General features: G+C 37.3%; 1 protein-coding gene across 5 annotated transcripts in view; it reads left to right on the top strand.

The window, feature by feature from the left end:
* Positions 1-15572, top strand: part of TMEM135 (transmembrane protein 135) — a 161675-nt gene that overhangs the window by 3179 nt on the left and 142924 nt on the right. For 2 of the 5 annotated variants that reach the window (XM_069015662.1, XM_069015654.1), the window contains exons 2-3: positions 7177-7304; positions 12756-12848. In XM_069015662.1, coding sequence (XP_068871763.1) covers positions 7177-7304; positions 12756-12848 — 221 coding nt within the window. Of the gene's footprint in view, positions 1-7176; positions 7305-9668; positions 9768-9865; positions 9923-12755; positions 12849-15572 lie in introns of those variants that run through there. The other 3 variants (XM_069015688.1, XM_069015678.1, XM_069015671.1) reach the window with 3 other exon arrangements.

Here is a 15572-nt window from a genome sequence, read left to right as displayed (position 1 = left end):
ATAGCCTTGAGACACCATACTTGCACCGTCGTTATTTTTGCTCCAGTACAAATGGATTGCTTTAGTGAAAATAGATTTCACATCTAAATTGAATTGTTCCTCCCCATATGAAGTGGCTGACAGGAATGCCTATTTTTTAAGTAAGGCTGCTTGTGTTTTCACAAACCAAGTGTCCTGGTGAGCAAATCTTATGAGACCCACTTAAAAAAAAAAAAAGTGACTTAGCATCTCTACCTGCAGAAGAAACTCTAAACAATTTTTCATAAACATTGTAATTGTACTTTTTGAAAACTATCTGCCTTGATATCTTAAAACTTCAATGAAAAAGTCCTTCCTCATAATATGCTGTACTTTCTTCCATGTATACTTTGTTTTTACATTAGTCAAAGCTAAACAAAATGTGAAGGTGTCATCTTGTATTTTCAAAGCTGAAGAAGTCAGACTTCTAGAAATTCACAGAGGTGAGGAGAAGAGAATGATTCAACAGGGAAATTGCATGAAGCTGGGAATAAAAAGGCTGGAATACTGGCTTTGAGTTGTCTCAGCTTCCATTTCCCAAGATTCTGTTGATTTCACATGGGAAAAGTGCTATTTATCACATGCATTAGAGCAAAGGCCTCTATTTCCTGGGGATTTTTAAGTTTTAGACATTTGTTTGCTGATAGTGCACATTTTGCAGTAGATAAATGTGCTTAGTTATTTTTATGAAGTCTTTATAGTGTACCAGAGATAATCTGATCAGATAACATTTTCACCTAATTTAAATAAGGTAAAAATTGTTTGTTTGCTACATTGTAGTAGCAGATCTAGAGCTCATTCTTCTAACCTTTTGCCAGTGGGATGGCAAGAGTCATTAATGCCATTTACCTTTGTGTTCTCTTAGTCTGATCATCTACTCTCTTCACCTAATTTAAGACAGGTTCCCTCCCTCACTTTCCAACCTAACTTCTGTCCTGCCCCTTTTCCTTTCAAAGACAGGTCTTCCTCTCCCCACCTACATCTTCTGCCCTTTCTCTCCAGCACCAGCTCCTTCCTACTCTGTATCTGCTGCCCTTCCTTCCTGCTGCTAAAGGGCACAGCCAGAGCACAGCTTGAGCACTGGCCTGGGTTGACTCTTGGCTTACTCCTGGCTCTGACTCCAGACACCTCTCCCACAAAGATCTGCTGGCAGAGAGGAGAGGAGCAGCAGGCCTAAGCAGTGTGAGTGCCAATGGGTCTGTTTCAGATGTCCTCTGAACTGAGGGATGGTTCAATCATCTCTTTAGAACAGATGTAACCAGAGTCTGCTGCTCCAGTACAGATTTTAATGATCCTCAGCACCTGCTGTATTTTATTGATTATTTTTCTTTCTTAATTTCTTCTCATACTCTTTTCATGCTCATTTCCTTACTTTTGAGTCTCATTTTGGTTTCACTTCTAATATTTCTTCATACTTGTGCCATATCTGCTTCTTCCTGTGCCTAGAATAACCTTCAGGTTCTTAGATGCCAATTGCTTCTTCTCTCTCTGTGTCAGAAAGGGTTTTTTTTTCTACTTAGGATTCCAGTGCTGTTGTCTTTCTGAGCCCTGTTTGACCCATCAATATCTGTATTCTGTATCTTAATCTGCATTATTTATTCTGTAACCTCTCTAGGAACAGGACAGCATTGTGTATCATACTCTCAGAGACACAAATGCTATCAGCTATTGTAAAAATATAAGCTGTTTTTTTCTTCCTGTGCACCATCAGTGGGAGGACATTGGTATGAGTACAGCATGGGCCAGGGAGCTGCAGTGGCAGCTGGCAGGTCACTTCACAGGTAAATCATTGTTTGACACCCCAAGACACTGGAGATAACAACAGCAAGAACAACTCTCATTGTGCTAATGAATTATTTTGAAAACTGTTACAGGTAAGACAGAATCGCCAGCCAAAAGATCAAGGTGAAGTGTGAGTCTCACATCACTTTCCTGGCTGTATGCACATTGCTGTAGGATTGGGCCAGAGGTTGTTCCCAGGGATGGATAGTGCACACTGGCTGTGCTGCTGCTTCAGGCTTGCTTCACATGCAGCTTCCCTTGGGAAAGCTGTTTGAACTGGTCCTGGACAAAGCTGGGAAGCCAACTAAAGGGCACTGAAGTGGATCCTCTCTTACCCACCAACATAGATAGAGTCGTCATGTATCATCTTTATGAAGTGTGCAAGAAGGCTGCACCGGCCAGATTGTATTCTAAATTACTCTAGAGTTGCTGGGTATATTAAAATGTGATTTTTTCATTGTTTGTGCTGCAAACCATTGTGTGTTTGGAAGTAGGGTGGGGAGACTAGGGAGGATGTTACTCTGGAATATGCTTCTGTATGCCAACTTGGGTCTCTGGGTTAGGCTGTCAGTAATCTCTCCTCTGTCGGATCCAGTACCTAGAATTACTGTGATGGTGGTGTGTGATTGCCTTCTTTTGGATATCTGTTCATCTTAGTACTGTGCAGTGTCCTGTATCTCTCTGCTGTGTTATGAATGACACGAAGGTCACTGTCTTCTTGTCTTTAGACTCTTATGGAGGCTGGCTTAAATATTACTAAAATTAGCCTAAATGTTATTAAAGTAAGAACCTGTGACTTCTTCATTCCACGCTGTGATCATTTCGCTCTGTTCAGGTGGCTTTTGGCCCATGCTATAAAGTTCTTTCATAAATTGAAAATAAACAAAAATTGTCTTTTGCTGAGATGCTGAGAATTTAAAAAGAGTCATATAATGAATTCAGGTGAACCGAAGAATTTATACTCAAAGATGCAAGGGGTAACCAGGAGCCTGCATCATGGTAATGTTGGAAATCAGGGAAAGCCTCAGCCTTGACTGACTGAGCAAAGATCTTGGTAAAGACACTACAAATCCTGGGAACTAGCAAAAATCATTAAAGGGACTGTTTATCAAGGAATCAACCTGTTCTCTTAACTTGTTACAGCTTTAGAGTGCAAGAATTTCAGGGTAGGAGGACAATCCTTGAAAATTATGCTGAGTTAGACATTTTAAGGGGAATGAAATATAGTCTCCTACTCATTTCAGTAGAAGGAAAACAAATAGTAAAGATAAGTTGTCATGGAATGAGAGTGATTCCAGGCTTGAAGGTAATTTAAATGTCATTCAAAGAGTATGTGAGTACTGTTTCTTTCTTTTTTTAGCTGGTTGGGTGATACGGAAAATTTTGAAAAATCCAAATCAAAACAACCCAGCCCAGTGATGGTGATCCTCATAGAACATCTCACACGAGACAGGGCAACTGAGAGAGCAGGAGGCACACACTCTTCCTCAGAGTATTGCAGGAACGGAGTTATGAAATTAAACAATCTGGAAGCCAGGTTTTGTAATCAGTGAAATCAGGAAGGGATGAGCTAATTGAGGAAAAACAAATCTGAGTGTTTCAGAGGACGCATGAGAAAGAAATTGCTTATTTGAACAAGTGTCTTTCAAAACCCAAGTGTTACCTGAGGGCATTTTGAGATTCAGTTACTCCAAAGCAGTTAAAAATAATTTTTATGAAACAAAGGAATAATGTTCTTGTAAAATTTGTAAAAATTTGCAAATGATTATAAAAGAACATAAAAATAATTGAATGTAATTGTGAAAGAAATCTGACATCTCTTTGTAGCTCTGCCTGCCATCTGAGTAATCTGATGTATTTCCTTAATTATTTTAAATACTGGGGATTGCTTTGCTTTTAGATTCATGTGACTTAATTTATAAAATTTTCCTTGGGTTTTTAATGTCTTGCAGCATATGGATTTTATAAACCATGTGCACAGTTGTATTGGTCATCTCTAAATTTGCATTTTAAAGTGCCTGGACATGTCTGATAGTTGTGGTTATAAATGCTATTGAACTCTGCTTTCCTAAAGATTTGGCTAAGTGTCTGCATATTTCTGTAGGGTTTTTTTAAAAATTTTTCTTATTTTCTCTTTTTTTTCCTCTTTTTTGAAATAAAAGTTTGTTATGATGTGGTTGATTTCATCTGGATGTTTTGAAGAAATGAGAGATGGTAGTGCTTGTTTCCATTTTCCATCAGTCAGTGTTGTATGTGTTGTCTAATTCCACTAAATTTTGATGGAGGAGTAGTCCTTAAAGTCATACACTTTGTACAAACTTAAGGTTAAGGAGGGAGGATGGAGGAGGGAGAGAGAAATGTTCTACACATGACAACAGAGTTGGCAGAAAGCCTGTGTTTTTTTTAGCCTGCTGGCTAACCTGTCAGACTCTACATTGGTCAGCCAATTAGTACATTAATTAAGTGAAACCATCCTTTGGGTGCAGTGCCTCTTGTGGAATCCATAGTTCAGGGATATAGGTGAGGGTTGAGGATACTGGAGGTGAATCTGAGGTTATTGTGGTTGGATGATGAATACTTGTAGGTGTTACATGACACATCATGAAAATAATCAGGCCTGGCTGGTTCCTCAAATCATGGCAAAGCCTGGGTTTGAGTCTCGTGTTCCTTTTCCACTGGAACACCAATAGCCTAGCTCAAATCTTGCAGTAGACTATGTAGCTGTTGTTTAGGGATGGTGTTGGAAATGCATATATTCTTTCCATGGTTAGGACAGAATAAATAAATTCTGATTTTTTTTTTAGTTCTATGGGGCTTAACATTTGTATATAAAGACTAAGTTAGAAAAAGGACTTGAGTAATGATATTCCACAAACTGAGGTATCCTGAAACTGGTGGACTGATTTTTTTATAATTACATTTTTTATGTTAAGGAGTCAAAATGCAGTTGTATGAATTCTATAGTTAATGCTAGAAAATATTTTTTTTCTGTCTGTTTCTTTATTAATACTGACCAGGCTTTTTTTCCAATGCATCTGTTAGCCTCTTCATGGAGGTTATTATTTTGCCAAGGAAGTACCTGCTGGGTGTCCTGATTCCTCTTTCCATTCTTTCTGCTACTGACATCCACTGCTAAGCCTTGAGCAGTGCATTTATTATAAGAATTTGGTTTTCATCATAAAGTCTTCCCAGCTGACTTGAGTGAAGTATATCCCAGTGGCGGCGAAGAACTGCTGCATTCTGACATCAGATTTCATAATCTCTCTGCACTTTAATAATACTTTTCTGAAATGTATGGAACTGATAGGGACAGCAGAAGGGTATCCAGAAATATCTGGTATTTTTTCCATGTAATCACCACTGGCGGTAGAGGAGAGGAACTCTATAGTCTGCTCTTGCCTGCTTTTAGCTCTACACAACATTTAGCTTCATAGATGTCTATAAAGCAGTTAGAAAATTATCAGCTTTTATAAGCTTTTTTTTTTTTTTGATGGGTGTTCATGAAACTCTATTGCTGTCACACATATATCTCTTTCAATCTGGGTGAGCAATTTTCTGTGGAATTGTTTGTGTGTTATTGTTTCTGGTTCTTTTCTGTTTTTCACTTGGGAGTAGGATAGTACAGAGAAGAGAAAGCAGAAATTTACATTAATATAAAACTTGCTGGAGACATTACAGAAATAAATTTTTTACTTTGATTTGACATTAATTTGTAAGATACCAGTCTTTGAGTGTTGCACTTCTGGCACTTTGGTCTTAGGTATAAGGGCTGTGTTCTTAAAACAAAAAATTGTTATTTTGTTCCAGTGTTCATGTCCTTCCTACAGTATGCTAGAAATAGCTGAGTGGGTAGCAACTAGTTATCCAGCATTTAGACTACATTAAGACTTTCCTTCAACATAAAGATTATCTGGATTGCATTATTGCCTAATCCATTATGCTTAAAGCAGTCTTGACACTTGATTAAGCAATGTGTACATCTGTTATCAGAGGTCGATTCATGCATGGATTTCTTCTTAATCCTTAATTCAAGCTTCATTTTGGAAACAAGACTTTGGCAGAATTTTCCCGTGGTTAGTTTTAGCAGAATCCTCATCCCAGCTCTGATTCTAAAACATCTACTTGCTATTCAGTGGACAGTGTTTCAGCAGAACAGCTCCCTCTCACAACCAAGACTTCGGGAGGTGTTGGCACTATGGATTTGACAGGATGCCTTTCTTTCTTCTTATCAGCACCAGCAATATGAAGCTTAGTCTGTTTGGAACTTCTCTAAGCATTGACCAAAAACTCCTGCCAGTTTTGAGACTCCTGGGGGGATCAGTGCAGATAAAGATAATAATGCTATTAGAATGAAAAAATAATAGAATCTGTCTCATGGTGCACTCAAAATAGAGTTTCATGGAGTTGTAGGAGTACAAAGGCTGAAGGGACCTTGGGAGGCCCAGAGATTGCTCAAGGAATTTTCTTGTTAAGTTTCAAGGGTCTCCAGTGATGGAGAGTCCACAATCACTTTGGGCAACCTGCTCCAATATTCAGCCACCCTCAAATGAAAATTTTTCTTTGTTAGGTCTAAGCAGAGTTTCCCATACTTGAGCTTGTCTGTTGCCTCTTGTCTTAGCCCTGGGTACCTCTGAGACAGGCCTTGTTTTTTACATCTTCCCATTAGCTAATTGCAGAATTTCTGTGGACTAAAAAAAGTTTGAGGACTTTTAGTGTTTGAGTCATTAAATAAGCTATTCTTTGTAATACATGGGACATACATTAAACTGACCAAAAAGAATGTTTATTTTGTAGATTGAGACTCTTTTCTGCCATAGACAGTTGTTTAGATAATAGACCAATTCTATATAATATGTCAGGAATGTGTTGTTCTTCCAGGAGATGGTGAACATTTTTTGAGGACTTGCAGTAATTTAATTGGAGCAGAAAACTTTTAAAAATACATCACCACTTCACAGACACTGTGTAAGGCCTTTATTTGGATTACTTTAGTGATATTCTGACCATCATTATGTGATAGTCCAATTGTCTTGAAGACAAAACTCTGTAGATATATTGCATCTTAAAAGTTTTGATATCTGGCAGATGATGTTTCTGCCAATTATGGCCAAAGGTAACAAGGTAATAAAATTCCTCTTCTACTTCCCATTTCAGATTGCTTGATGTATTTCCTGGTATAAATATTGTAACGGCTGGAACAAGTTCAAAGGAAATCTTTGTGGTATTGATCATAAAATTTAAGAGGCTTGGTTTTACTGCCTAAATGGGCATGGTCTCATTTTCTGTTTTTCTTTTTATTTTTCTTTATGATGTGCAAAAAAGTGCCTAACTGAATTAAAGTTTGTCCCCCATTCTTTTTCTTCCCTTCTCCCTCAGATTGCAGCTATTCTCAGAAAACGAAAACTTGACTATTATTTGTACAAACTGCTACCTGAGATCTTGCAGTCAACTTCCTTTCTGACAGCAAATGGGACCTTGTATATTGCTTGCTTTTGCATTCTAAGGTTGGTATACTGTCCTAAAAATAAAACATAGTAAAGCTACTTTTTGTGCAGCTTTTCAATTTGTATTATCATTTGTCTCTTTTTGTAACAGGCTTGTTTGTAATGTTTTGGAGTAAAAAAAGCTACAGCAATCATCTTCATTTCTGATCTTACCATTTGAATATGAAACTTCGCTTTTTAAAGTTATTTTATTCTCATTTTTGTAATCTTTTAAATGAGTAAACAGGTCAAGGTATCCACTTTGCTTATTTTTCTCTGTTTTATTGATTCAAAATATATTGTCGCAGGAAATTCAAATAGATTCTAGAGGGGAATTAAAAAGGCCTACTCTTTCTTTCCTAGAAATAATTGATGTAATTTGATATTGGTTTCTATTTTCCTGATGCAGAGGCTGTGATAACTTTTAATTATCCTGAACTTTATCCAGCCATCCAAGTTTGTACTTTCTTTGTGGTCATAAATGAAGGAAATCCCAGCACAGCTTCTGGGATTCTGTAAGATAAAGACTTGCTCTGAAAAGTGAGCATAAAGGGCACTTCTGTATTCTGTTTCCAGCATATATTTCCAGTAACTATCAGGATAGTTAAAAATTAAAAGTTGCTGTTTATTAATATGATTATGCATTTATTGTAGGAGATGTTACACATAGACAAGTAAAGCCTACAGTAGCTATGAGTGTTTGAAAGTTAACTGACAGCACACTTGACAGCCCTTCTAAAAGATAAACCCATTATGCCCTACTTCTAAATCTACTTAGAAGCCTCTAAACTTTCCTTCAAAGCTGAAGGAGAAGGCAGAAAAGAAGAGGAACTGGCTGAGGAGCCATGGAATGCTTTTCAAGTAAATAATTTTCAAAGTTCAAAGTGAATCTATAAGTAATGAGCTCTAAAGAATATGATGTTTTCTAGCAATCTAGGTTGTATTAATACCGATTTCTTTATTCCTCTGAACTATAGATGCCCTTCCTTATTCTGCCATGTATTTGCCTGTAAATCTGCAGTCCTTTACCCCAGTGGTGTAGTTAAATGTTATTCTCTAAATTAAGCTGGTATGGCTTTAAGTTTTATGGTTTTCAGCAGTTCCCGTTACAGAGGATATTCGCCATCTAGCAGATGTGTGCCTGTACTAGTTACTGAAGCAGGTAAGGGATGAGTGTCTTGCTCTGAAGCCAGTTGGTATGGCATCCCTTTCACCTATGTGGAGCATAGCTGTCTAAAGCTGTTCTGACCTCTGGAACAGCATGGCCAGATGCAGACTGGGTAATGGAAATGCTGCCTAGTCCAGGTACCCTCCAAGTCTCCTTGAAGCATTGTTTGGGTTTACCTAGTCAGAACCATGCAAAGGATGATTCCAATGATTAAATGTGACAGGGGATACATGTAGGTGCTTAAGCTGTGCTGCACAGTTACCAGCCAGCATCTTGGGAGGTGTACGTGCTTCTTCTCTTACAAAGAGATGCCCATGTGGAATAAACAGCTGCAGCAGAATCCTTGCTGGCAGAGTCTCTGCACACTGCCCACCACCTGCAGTTGCAGGACGTGCAACTTAAAAGTTGTTGGCTAGAGTGCTGATTGAAACTGTTGAACTAAAATCACTAATAGAGGTAGAACAAGTATTTAAGGCAGCCATGGGAATGGTGCCTGTTGAAGTACATGAATGTCCAATTATAATGAGAATTTTGCAGCTTTTCTGTACAAAATGAAATTCAGAGCCTTAGCAATTAAGTGACTAGGATATGTGAGAGCTATTAAATGACGTTTCAGAAAACAATGGATAACATGATTATCAGAGAAGAAACGTACTTGTATACTTTGAAGAATGAGTACATACCTGGTGATGATGCACTTGGTGCTTTTACATGAATTCCCAAGTGCCTTTGACAAGAGTGATTGCCAGGACTCTTCAAGAAGAAAGGTCCTCTGTATTCCAGGAATTAGTAAATGATTAGCAAGTAGTTAATATATATGAAACAAGACATAAATCATTTGTTTTCATAGTAGAAAGAGATTACCACTGAAGTTCCTGCTATGTCCTTTGTTTTGGATATACCTAAGGAATCTGGAAAAGGAGCTGAAGACTAGTATGAGAGATTATATAAGATTATTTAGGGTGAAGACTAGTATGAGAGATTGTATAAGATTATTTAGGGTCCAGAAATCTAAAATTGACTCCCATCCATTTCAGAAAGATCTGTTGATTAAAATCACTTATGCAATTTGATAGAGAAAAGTGCAAAGTAATGCATTGGGAAGGAGCAAAGCAGCTCTGTCCTCACTTGAGGGATGGGCTTTAAACCAGCTGTGATTAATCAGGAAGGTGTTTGAAGATCATCATGGGTAGGTTATTTGAACAAGTCACTTCAGCACTTGAATATGGTCAAGGACCCGAATGAGTGTTGTTTGGAGAAAAAATGAGAACAGACCAGGAAGCTGAATGAATACATGACACCTTTACATGAGTACTGTATGCCTTTTTAAGAGTTTCTCTTAAGATCATAGTGTTGAAAAGTCATTCAGTTGAAATGTACTTAATATCTCATATTTAATATACTTGTCTTGCAGCTTGAGACAAGCTTGTTTCTCTCACCTGCTCTTGGGTGGTTGATGGAGGATGCAAATGTGAGACTTCATTTCTTTATTTTTAACCAATTTGTGTATTTTTTAATATTTTTGTTTTTTTAATGTTTTGATTGAAGTTGTATTATTTGAATTTATTGCTGTGTGATACAGTGTACTTCCTTCAGTAGCCCCTGAGACTAATGGTATGTGATTATCCCCGCCAGAATATGATTTGGTGTTGCACATTTTAAACCATCAAGGAAATACCAGTATCTCTGTTTCTGTATAACTGGCCCGGGTATTTCTGGACTTGATTTGCAGCCATGGAAAGAGATTGTCTGAGACTGTGAAGACCTAGTGCTCTCTGTCTGGTTCTAGATAGTGATGAGAGATTGGATGAGAGACTTGTGCAGTAGGATATATGCTGCAGTTTTTGTATCTGTTTTTGATTGAAAGGTATATTATAGCAGCAGCAGTAACTCGGAAGCAGAATTGTCCTGCAAGCCCCATGCAGTTGATTGCTCTTACCCTCTCGGAGTTTTAGACCTAAGCAATGGATTAAAGGGTTTATAGCTGGACATATAAACTCATATATATGGTAGTTTCTTCCTTTTAGCTAGGAAAAACTACCAAATTTGAAACTGATGCAGATATTCTCAAGGATGTAAAACTTTAGGCAAGAATGTGGAATTAAAATAATTTCAGGCATTGTTTAAAACTTTCATAATTTCACAGGTGGGTAAAATTTCAAAAATACCTAAATCTGGTGTCAGCAATGACTTAGGCAGTGGATAGATCTTCTTGTTTTAGAAGGATTGCCGAGAGAACTTGACTGACTTTTTTTTAGCTCCTGGTTTTTTGGTGTGGTGAATTAGGGTCTGTGTACAAGCTGCTCTGTTGGCAGAGCAGTGAGGGTGATGATCTCTGTTACGGATATGTGACAGTCCAGCTGGGGGTTGTAATCTCTTCTGCTGGTGACATCCAAAAGACTTCATCTGTCTGGGCTTCAGATGGAAGTGCTGGGTTCCTGTGTTGACACTCATTGCATCTGTTAATGAAAGGTGTGATTTTTAGGCTTATGGTTTAATTACTTGTAAAACCTCACAAAGACATGATTCTCTTAGTCTAGCAACTAGAGTAATTAAGTTTATCCATGTACAGCTTGTACACTGAGGAATTAGATGCATGACCTGAAAGAACTCCTAGTTCTTATTCCAATTTCTATCCACAGAACATGTGAAAATAACCATGCAAATAATAACAAAATCTAATTTTCATTTACTTTAGGAGAAGTTTAAATGTTTCAGTTAGTGACTGTACATTTTTATTTCCACTAGACTTTATTACGTAAAATGCGTTACTGTTGTTTCTGAAATCTTGTCAAACCAAACATGCAAGCATTTGTAAAAGGATTCTGAACCATGCCAAAAGAACAAATTACTGTTTCTTTCCCACAGAAAAGGCATTTGTTCTGTTACTTAACAGGTGTGTCTGGTAAGATGTGTTCATACTTATTAAGATGCTTAAAATGACTTCTCTGAAACTTCATACAGTAATTACTTTCCGAGAGAGTCGTAATAATGAACTTTAGCTCCTGCAGCATTTGGCATTGTCATCCTGAGAAATTATCCTTTTGCAGCCGTGGGAATGAGCAGTGTGTGTAATTGCCATTACATCACTTGCTGCTGATACACTGGCTCTCTTTTCACTTACGAACATAAGCTGGCATTGCTCACTGGTAATGTTATTTTTGCAGGAGTATGAAATGAGGCTGCTTATGCCTTTGACGGCAAGAATGAAAGTGAGCTAATCAGATGGTGTTGATTAATTATCTTTGTTCTCTCTTCTGTGTTGTCAGCATGAAATTTTATCTAAGAAAATGTCCTCTTCTACCCTGTATGTGTTTGCCATTTTGTTTATTTTGTTTGCTGTGTTTTTAGAAGGGTAGACTTCATTGTAACATTTTGTTTTCCCACCGATAAGCTTGTCAGCTGAGCAGCATTGGTATAATTGAAGTATGTTTATTATCATGCTACCAAATGTCACGACACTCTGACTGTTGTTTGCCTTTGTGATCAGCCTGTATAAGTTTGAAGGTGCAGGTCTCCTGAACAGACCAAGCATGGTGGGTGACACTGTGTCTGACATGCAGTTTGGCTTTCTTCCTTTAATAGTGACCAATTTATAGAAAGATTTTCTTAGATATTGTCAGTTGTGTAACTCTTTTTCTTCAACTCTTTTTGTTGAAAGAATTTTGATAGTTGAAATTGTGTGGACTCTAAAAGAAATCCAGATCTAGCTGCAAAAAATGAGAGCTTTCCCAGCTTAATAGGACTGGGAATTCACTGTTGCTTCCACTTGTAATGTACATACTGATTCCTTGGCTTACTGTAAATGTGTATTTTCCTGTTTTTAGCATCAGTGGGTTGTCTGGAGCGTGGCATATATTATAATGATTTGATTTGATTTCTGTCTTACCTGATTGCATGGCTGCATTCCACAAGGCAGATCTTCCTGAAGATGTATTTGGACAAGTAACAAAGAGATGAGTGGCTATAAGATCTTTTAGAAGATTTTTCTGTAATTAGTATCTGCATCTTTTCAAAAGTATATCTTGAAAACTCTGCTCTCCTGGAAGAAAAGTAGCCATTTAAATGAAATGAATACATTATTGAAGTGTTTCAGGTGTTTAATGTTTGTGAAGCACTGTGGGAACTCTTCTTGGAAATTATCCAACTGTGAAAATATAATGATTACTGTTTATTAGTAAGTACAGATTAATGTGAGAAGACAAAATTAATAAATCATTTGTAATTTTATAAAACAGATAAAATATGGTATGGTTCATTAATGTTCTGTTTGCATGTAATACGTGTACAAATTACTTTTTCAGGAAGATACTTGGAAAATTCTACTTCTGGTCCCCTGGCTTTGGTGCAGCTTTACCTGCTTCTTACATGGCTATTCTCATCGAAAGGAAAAGCAGGTAGGGTTTGTGTTTATGGATTTTCAGCTTAATATAGTAATGTTTCATGTTTTGGTCGTTTGATGATTGACATTTGACAATTCAGTGGTTTTCAGTGCTAGAAATAATAGTTCATTTGAAATAGTGTCTTTTGCAACCTTGAGTTTAAATCTAGAAAGCTACCGTGAAAAAACATGTTACAAACATTCAGTTTCATATTTGTGGTTTGTTTGTCTTGTTTAATGGGCAATTGGTTTGCTCAGGATTGCCTGATAAAGCTGGGTTGCTTAGGGCTTCCTAATGAAATGATGGTTTCATTCTTGTTTGTTTTTTAAAATATAATTTGAGCAATGTTTGCAATTAGTCACAGAGAGGGAGAGTGCTGATGACTTGAGTTAACAACATGACATTAGTTAAGATAGAGGAGTTACAGGATGTCGTGGAGAAAACTGTGGATGAGCTGAAATAATTCAAGTTGGATGAAATGTAATGGTACAGAAGGCAAAGCCTTTCACTTAAGGAGAGGTGCTGAAGTTCAGCTACAAGTTCATTATGAAAGCATGAAGCGGGGGGAAGAAATCTCTGAGTAATCCAGGGATAGCCCAAGGCTGCCATTTGTAATGTGGCCACAGGAAGATGGCAGGTGAAATCCTGGCTTGTAAGGTTTTCTTGTTTGAAATTCAACTTATGTTGGTATCTTGTATAAATAGTGGCAGTTATAATACTTTCTTAATTTACTATGGAGTGAGATGCTTTAGTCATCTAGTTAGTAGGTTTAATTTAAAGAAGAGAAGGTGACAGAAGGGTAAGGTAAGGGGTTACTCTTTTTAAAAAGATCATGAAGGAGGTATTAGAGGTGGTGTGAATGCACTTTTGATTACTGTGAATATATGAAGCTTCCTTAAGCAATCATTTAAAAATAATGGCAAATATATATTGTTATGTTGTTGACTCACTGTCAGGTCCCATTCCTGAACTTCAACTGTGGATTAAGCAAATCCCATGCCAAGTTTTATGTATGTCAAAGTTCTGTCCTTTTAAAAGAATGCATTAGCCAGTGTTTTTGAAGATTTAGGATGTGTACGGGCTTCTGGAAATGTGGGAGCACTTCTAAATCACTTTCTTTAATGTAGCTATAGAGAAAATAATCGTAATCAAGTTACCAAATAAGTTAATTATCTTTTTAATGTCCTCTCCAGCTGACTGATTTTCATCTTACTGTAATTACTTTTTAAGAAGTTGGATACATTTTAGTAGAACTTTGTCTAGTTACTTAGACACCAGCACTGCTGTTGGCATCAGAGTTTCATTTTGGGGTGAGAGCAAATGCATTTTCTCCCTTTGATCAGTGATAACACCAGCTTAACTTTTCCTACAGACTTGTTACAATGTGAGGCTTTTCCGTGCCAGACTCCCAATATTTCTAGATAACATTAAAGAGGAAGAAATCAGGCTGGTTGTCAATCTGTGAACTTCTTGTAGCTTTCAGAGTATTTGTGAGTGGAGAGTTGAAAGTGTTTATGAGTCCAAAGCCTTACAATGTTTTTTTATAACAGCAAAACAACTATGAGAAAGTTGCAAAGCTACACTTGTTAAGAGTAACAAAAAGAGTAGGCAAACAAATTTTATATTAAATGGGTTTTTCTAGACTTCTTAGTGGCAATGTGTGAAAGCTCTGACGTGTTAACAGGATTCTGTTCAGCATCTGAAATTTGAAAGAAATGGAACTTGAAATAGAGGTATGTGGACATGACAAAAGTAGATTGGTACAGCATGTATGCAGTGAATAATGCTAGAATACTTATTTCCTGGAGGGTTATTCCCTTTTCTGTCAGAATACATGATGTGTGACCTAAGATATTTTGCCTAAAAGTTCACATTATGTTGGATCAGTTAAAGGAAAGAAGGAAGTGTTGGTATTGGAGTACAATGTGTATGGAAATGGGGGGCCATTGTTCTTAGTGAAAAAAATGGTTAAAGGATGTCAGAAGGTATTTGAAGGTTAAGGGGTTTTTTTTAAATACAAAGTTGTGTGGTATGTTCTCAGATGGCAACTATGTATAATGTGCAAAATGCTGCTACTGACAGTGAAATACGACTTTCTGATTTCACATCTGTTTGCCTGTTAGCTTCTGTTACAGGCAAAATCAAATTTTAATAGACTCATAGTCCCTTAGGAAACTGACGTTTCACATGGAGACACAGGGGCATTTTCAGTTATCTGCTGAGCAGCTTAGAACAAATTGTAGTGAAAAATCAGTGAGGTGGGAAAAAGTCCTGATTTGAGTTCATAAACATATCTTTAGCCCTTCAAATTGCTACTAGCAGCTGGCAGCAACATTGAACTTAATCACTTAATCTCTTCCCAAGTGGATACCCTATTTTAAGTACCTCACTGGCATTTGCTTGCACAGCATCCCTGTCAGTCCTGAACTTGGGAACAGCAGGCTTATAGATCAGATTTTCTTCCAAGTGTTGCTGTTCACGTGTGCCAGCTTTGTACTGTGTAGTTCTTATGGAAGAATGGGAAAAAGAAATGGATAGCTTGGCTAGGTGCATTATAATCCTGAGGAGGAACATGTTTTCTATGTGTTACAGAATTAGTTTGATTGTAGTTTCTTTCTGTGTAATATGTAATTACAGATTTGCATGGCACTGGCAATGAGGAGGGGAGATGACATTGCATAGAAACTTCAAACAGACTCAGGAAATGATCTGCACTGTATTATGCTTTTACAGGTCTAT

Source organism: Aphelocoma coerulescens, chromosome 1, assembly GCF_041296385.1.
Source record: "Aphelocoma coerulescens isolate FSJ_1873_10779 chromosome 1, UR_Acoe_1.0, whole genome shotgun sequence".
NCBI lineage: Eukaryota > Metazoa > Chordata > Aves > Passeriformes > Corvidae > Aphelocoma > Aphelocoma coerulescens.
The sequence above is the reverse complement of the archived record's forward strand: the minus strand, read 5'-3'. Positions and strand labels throughout refer to the sequence as shown.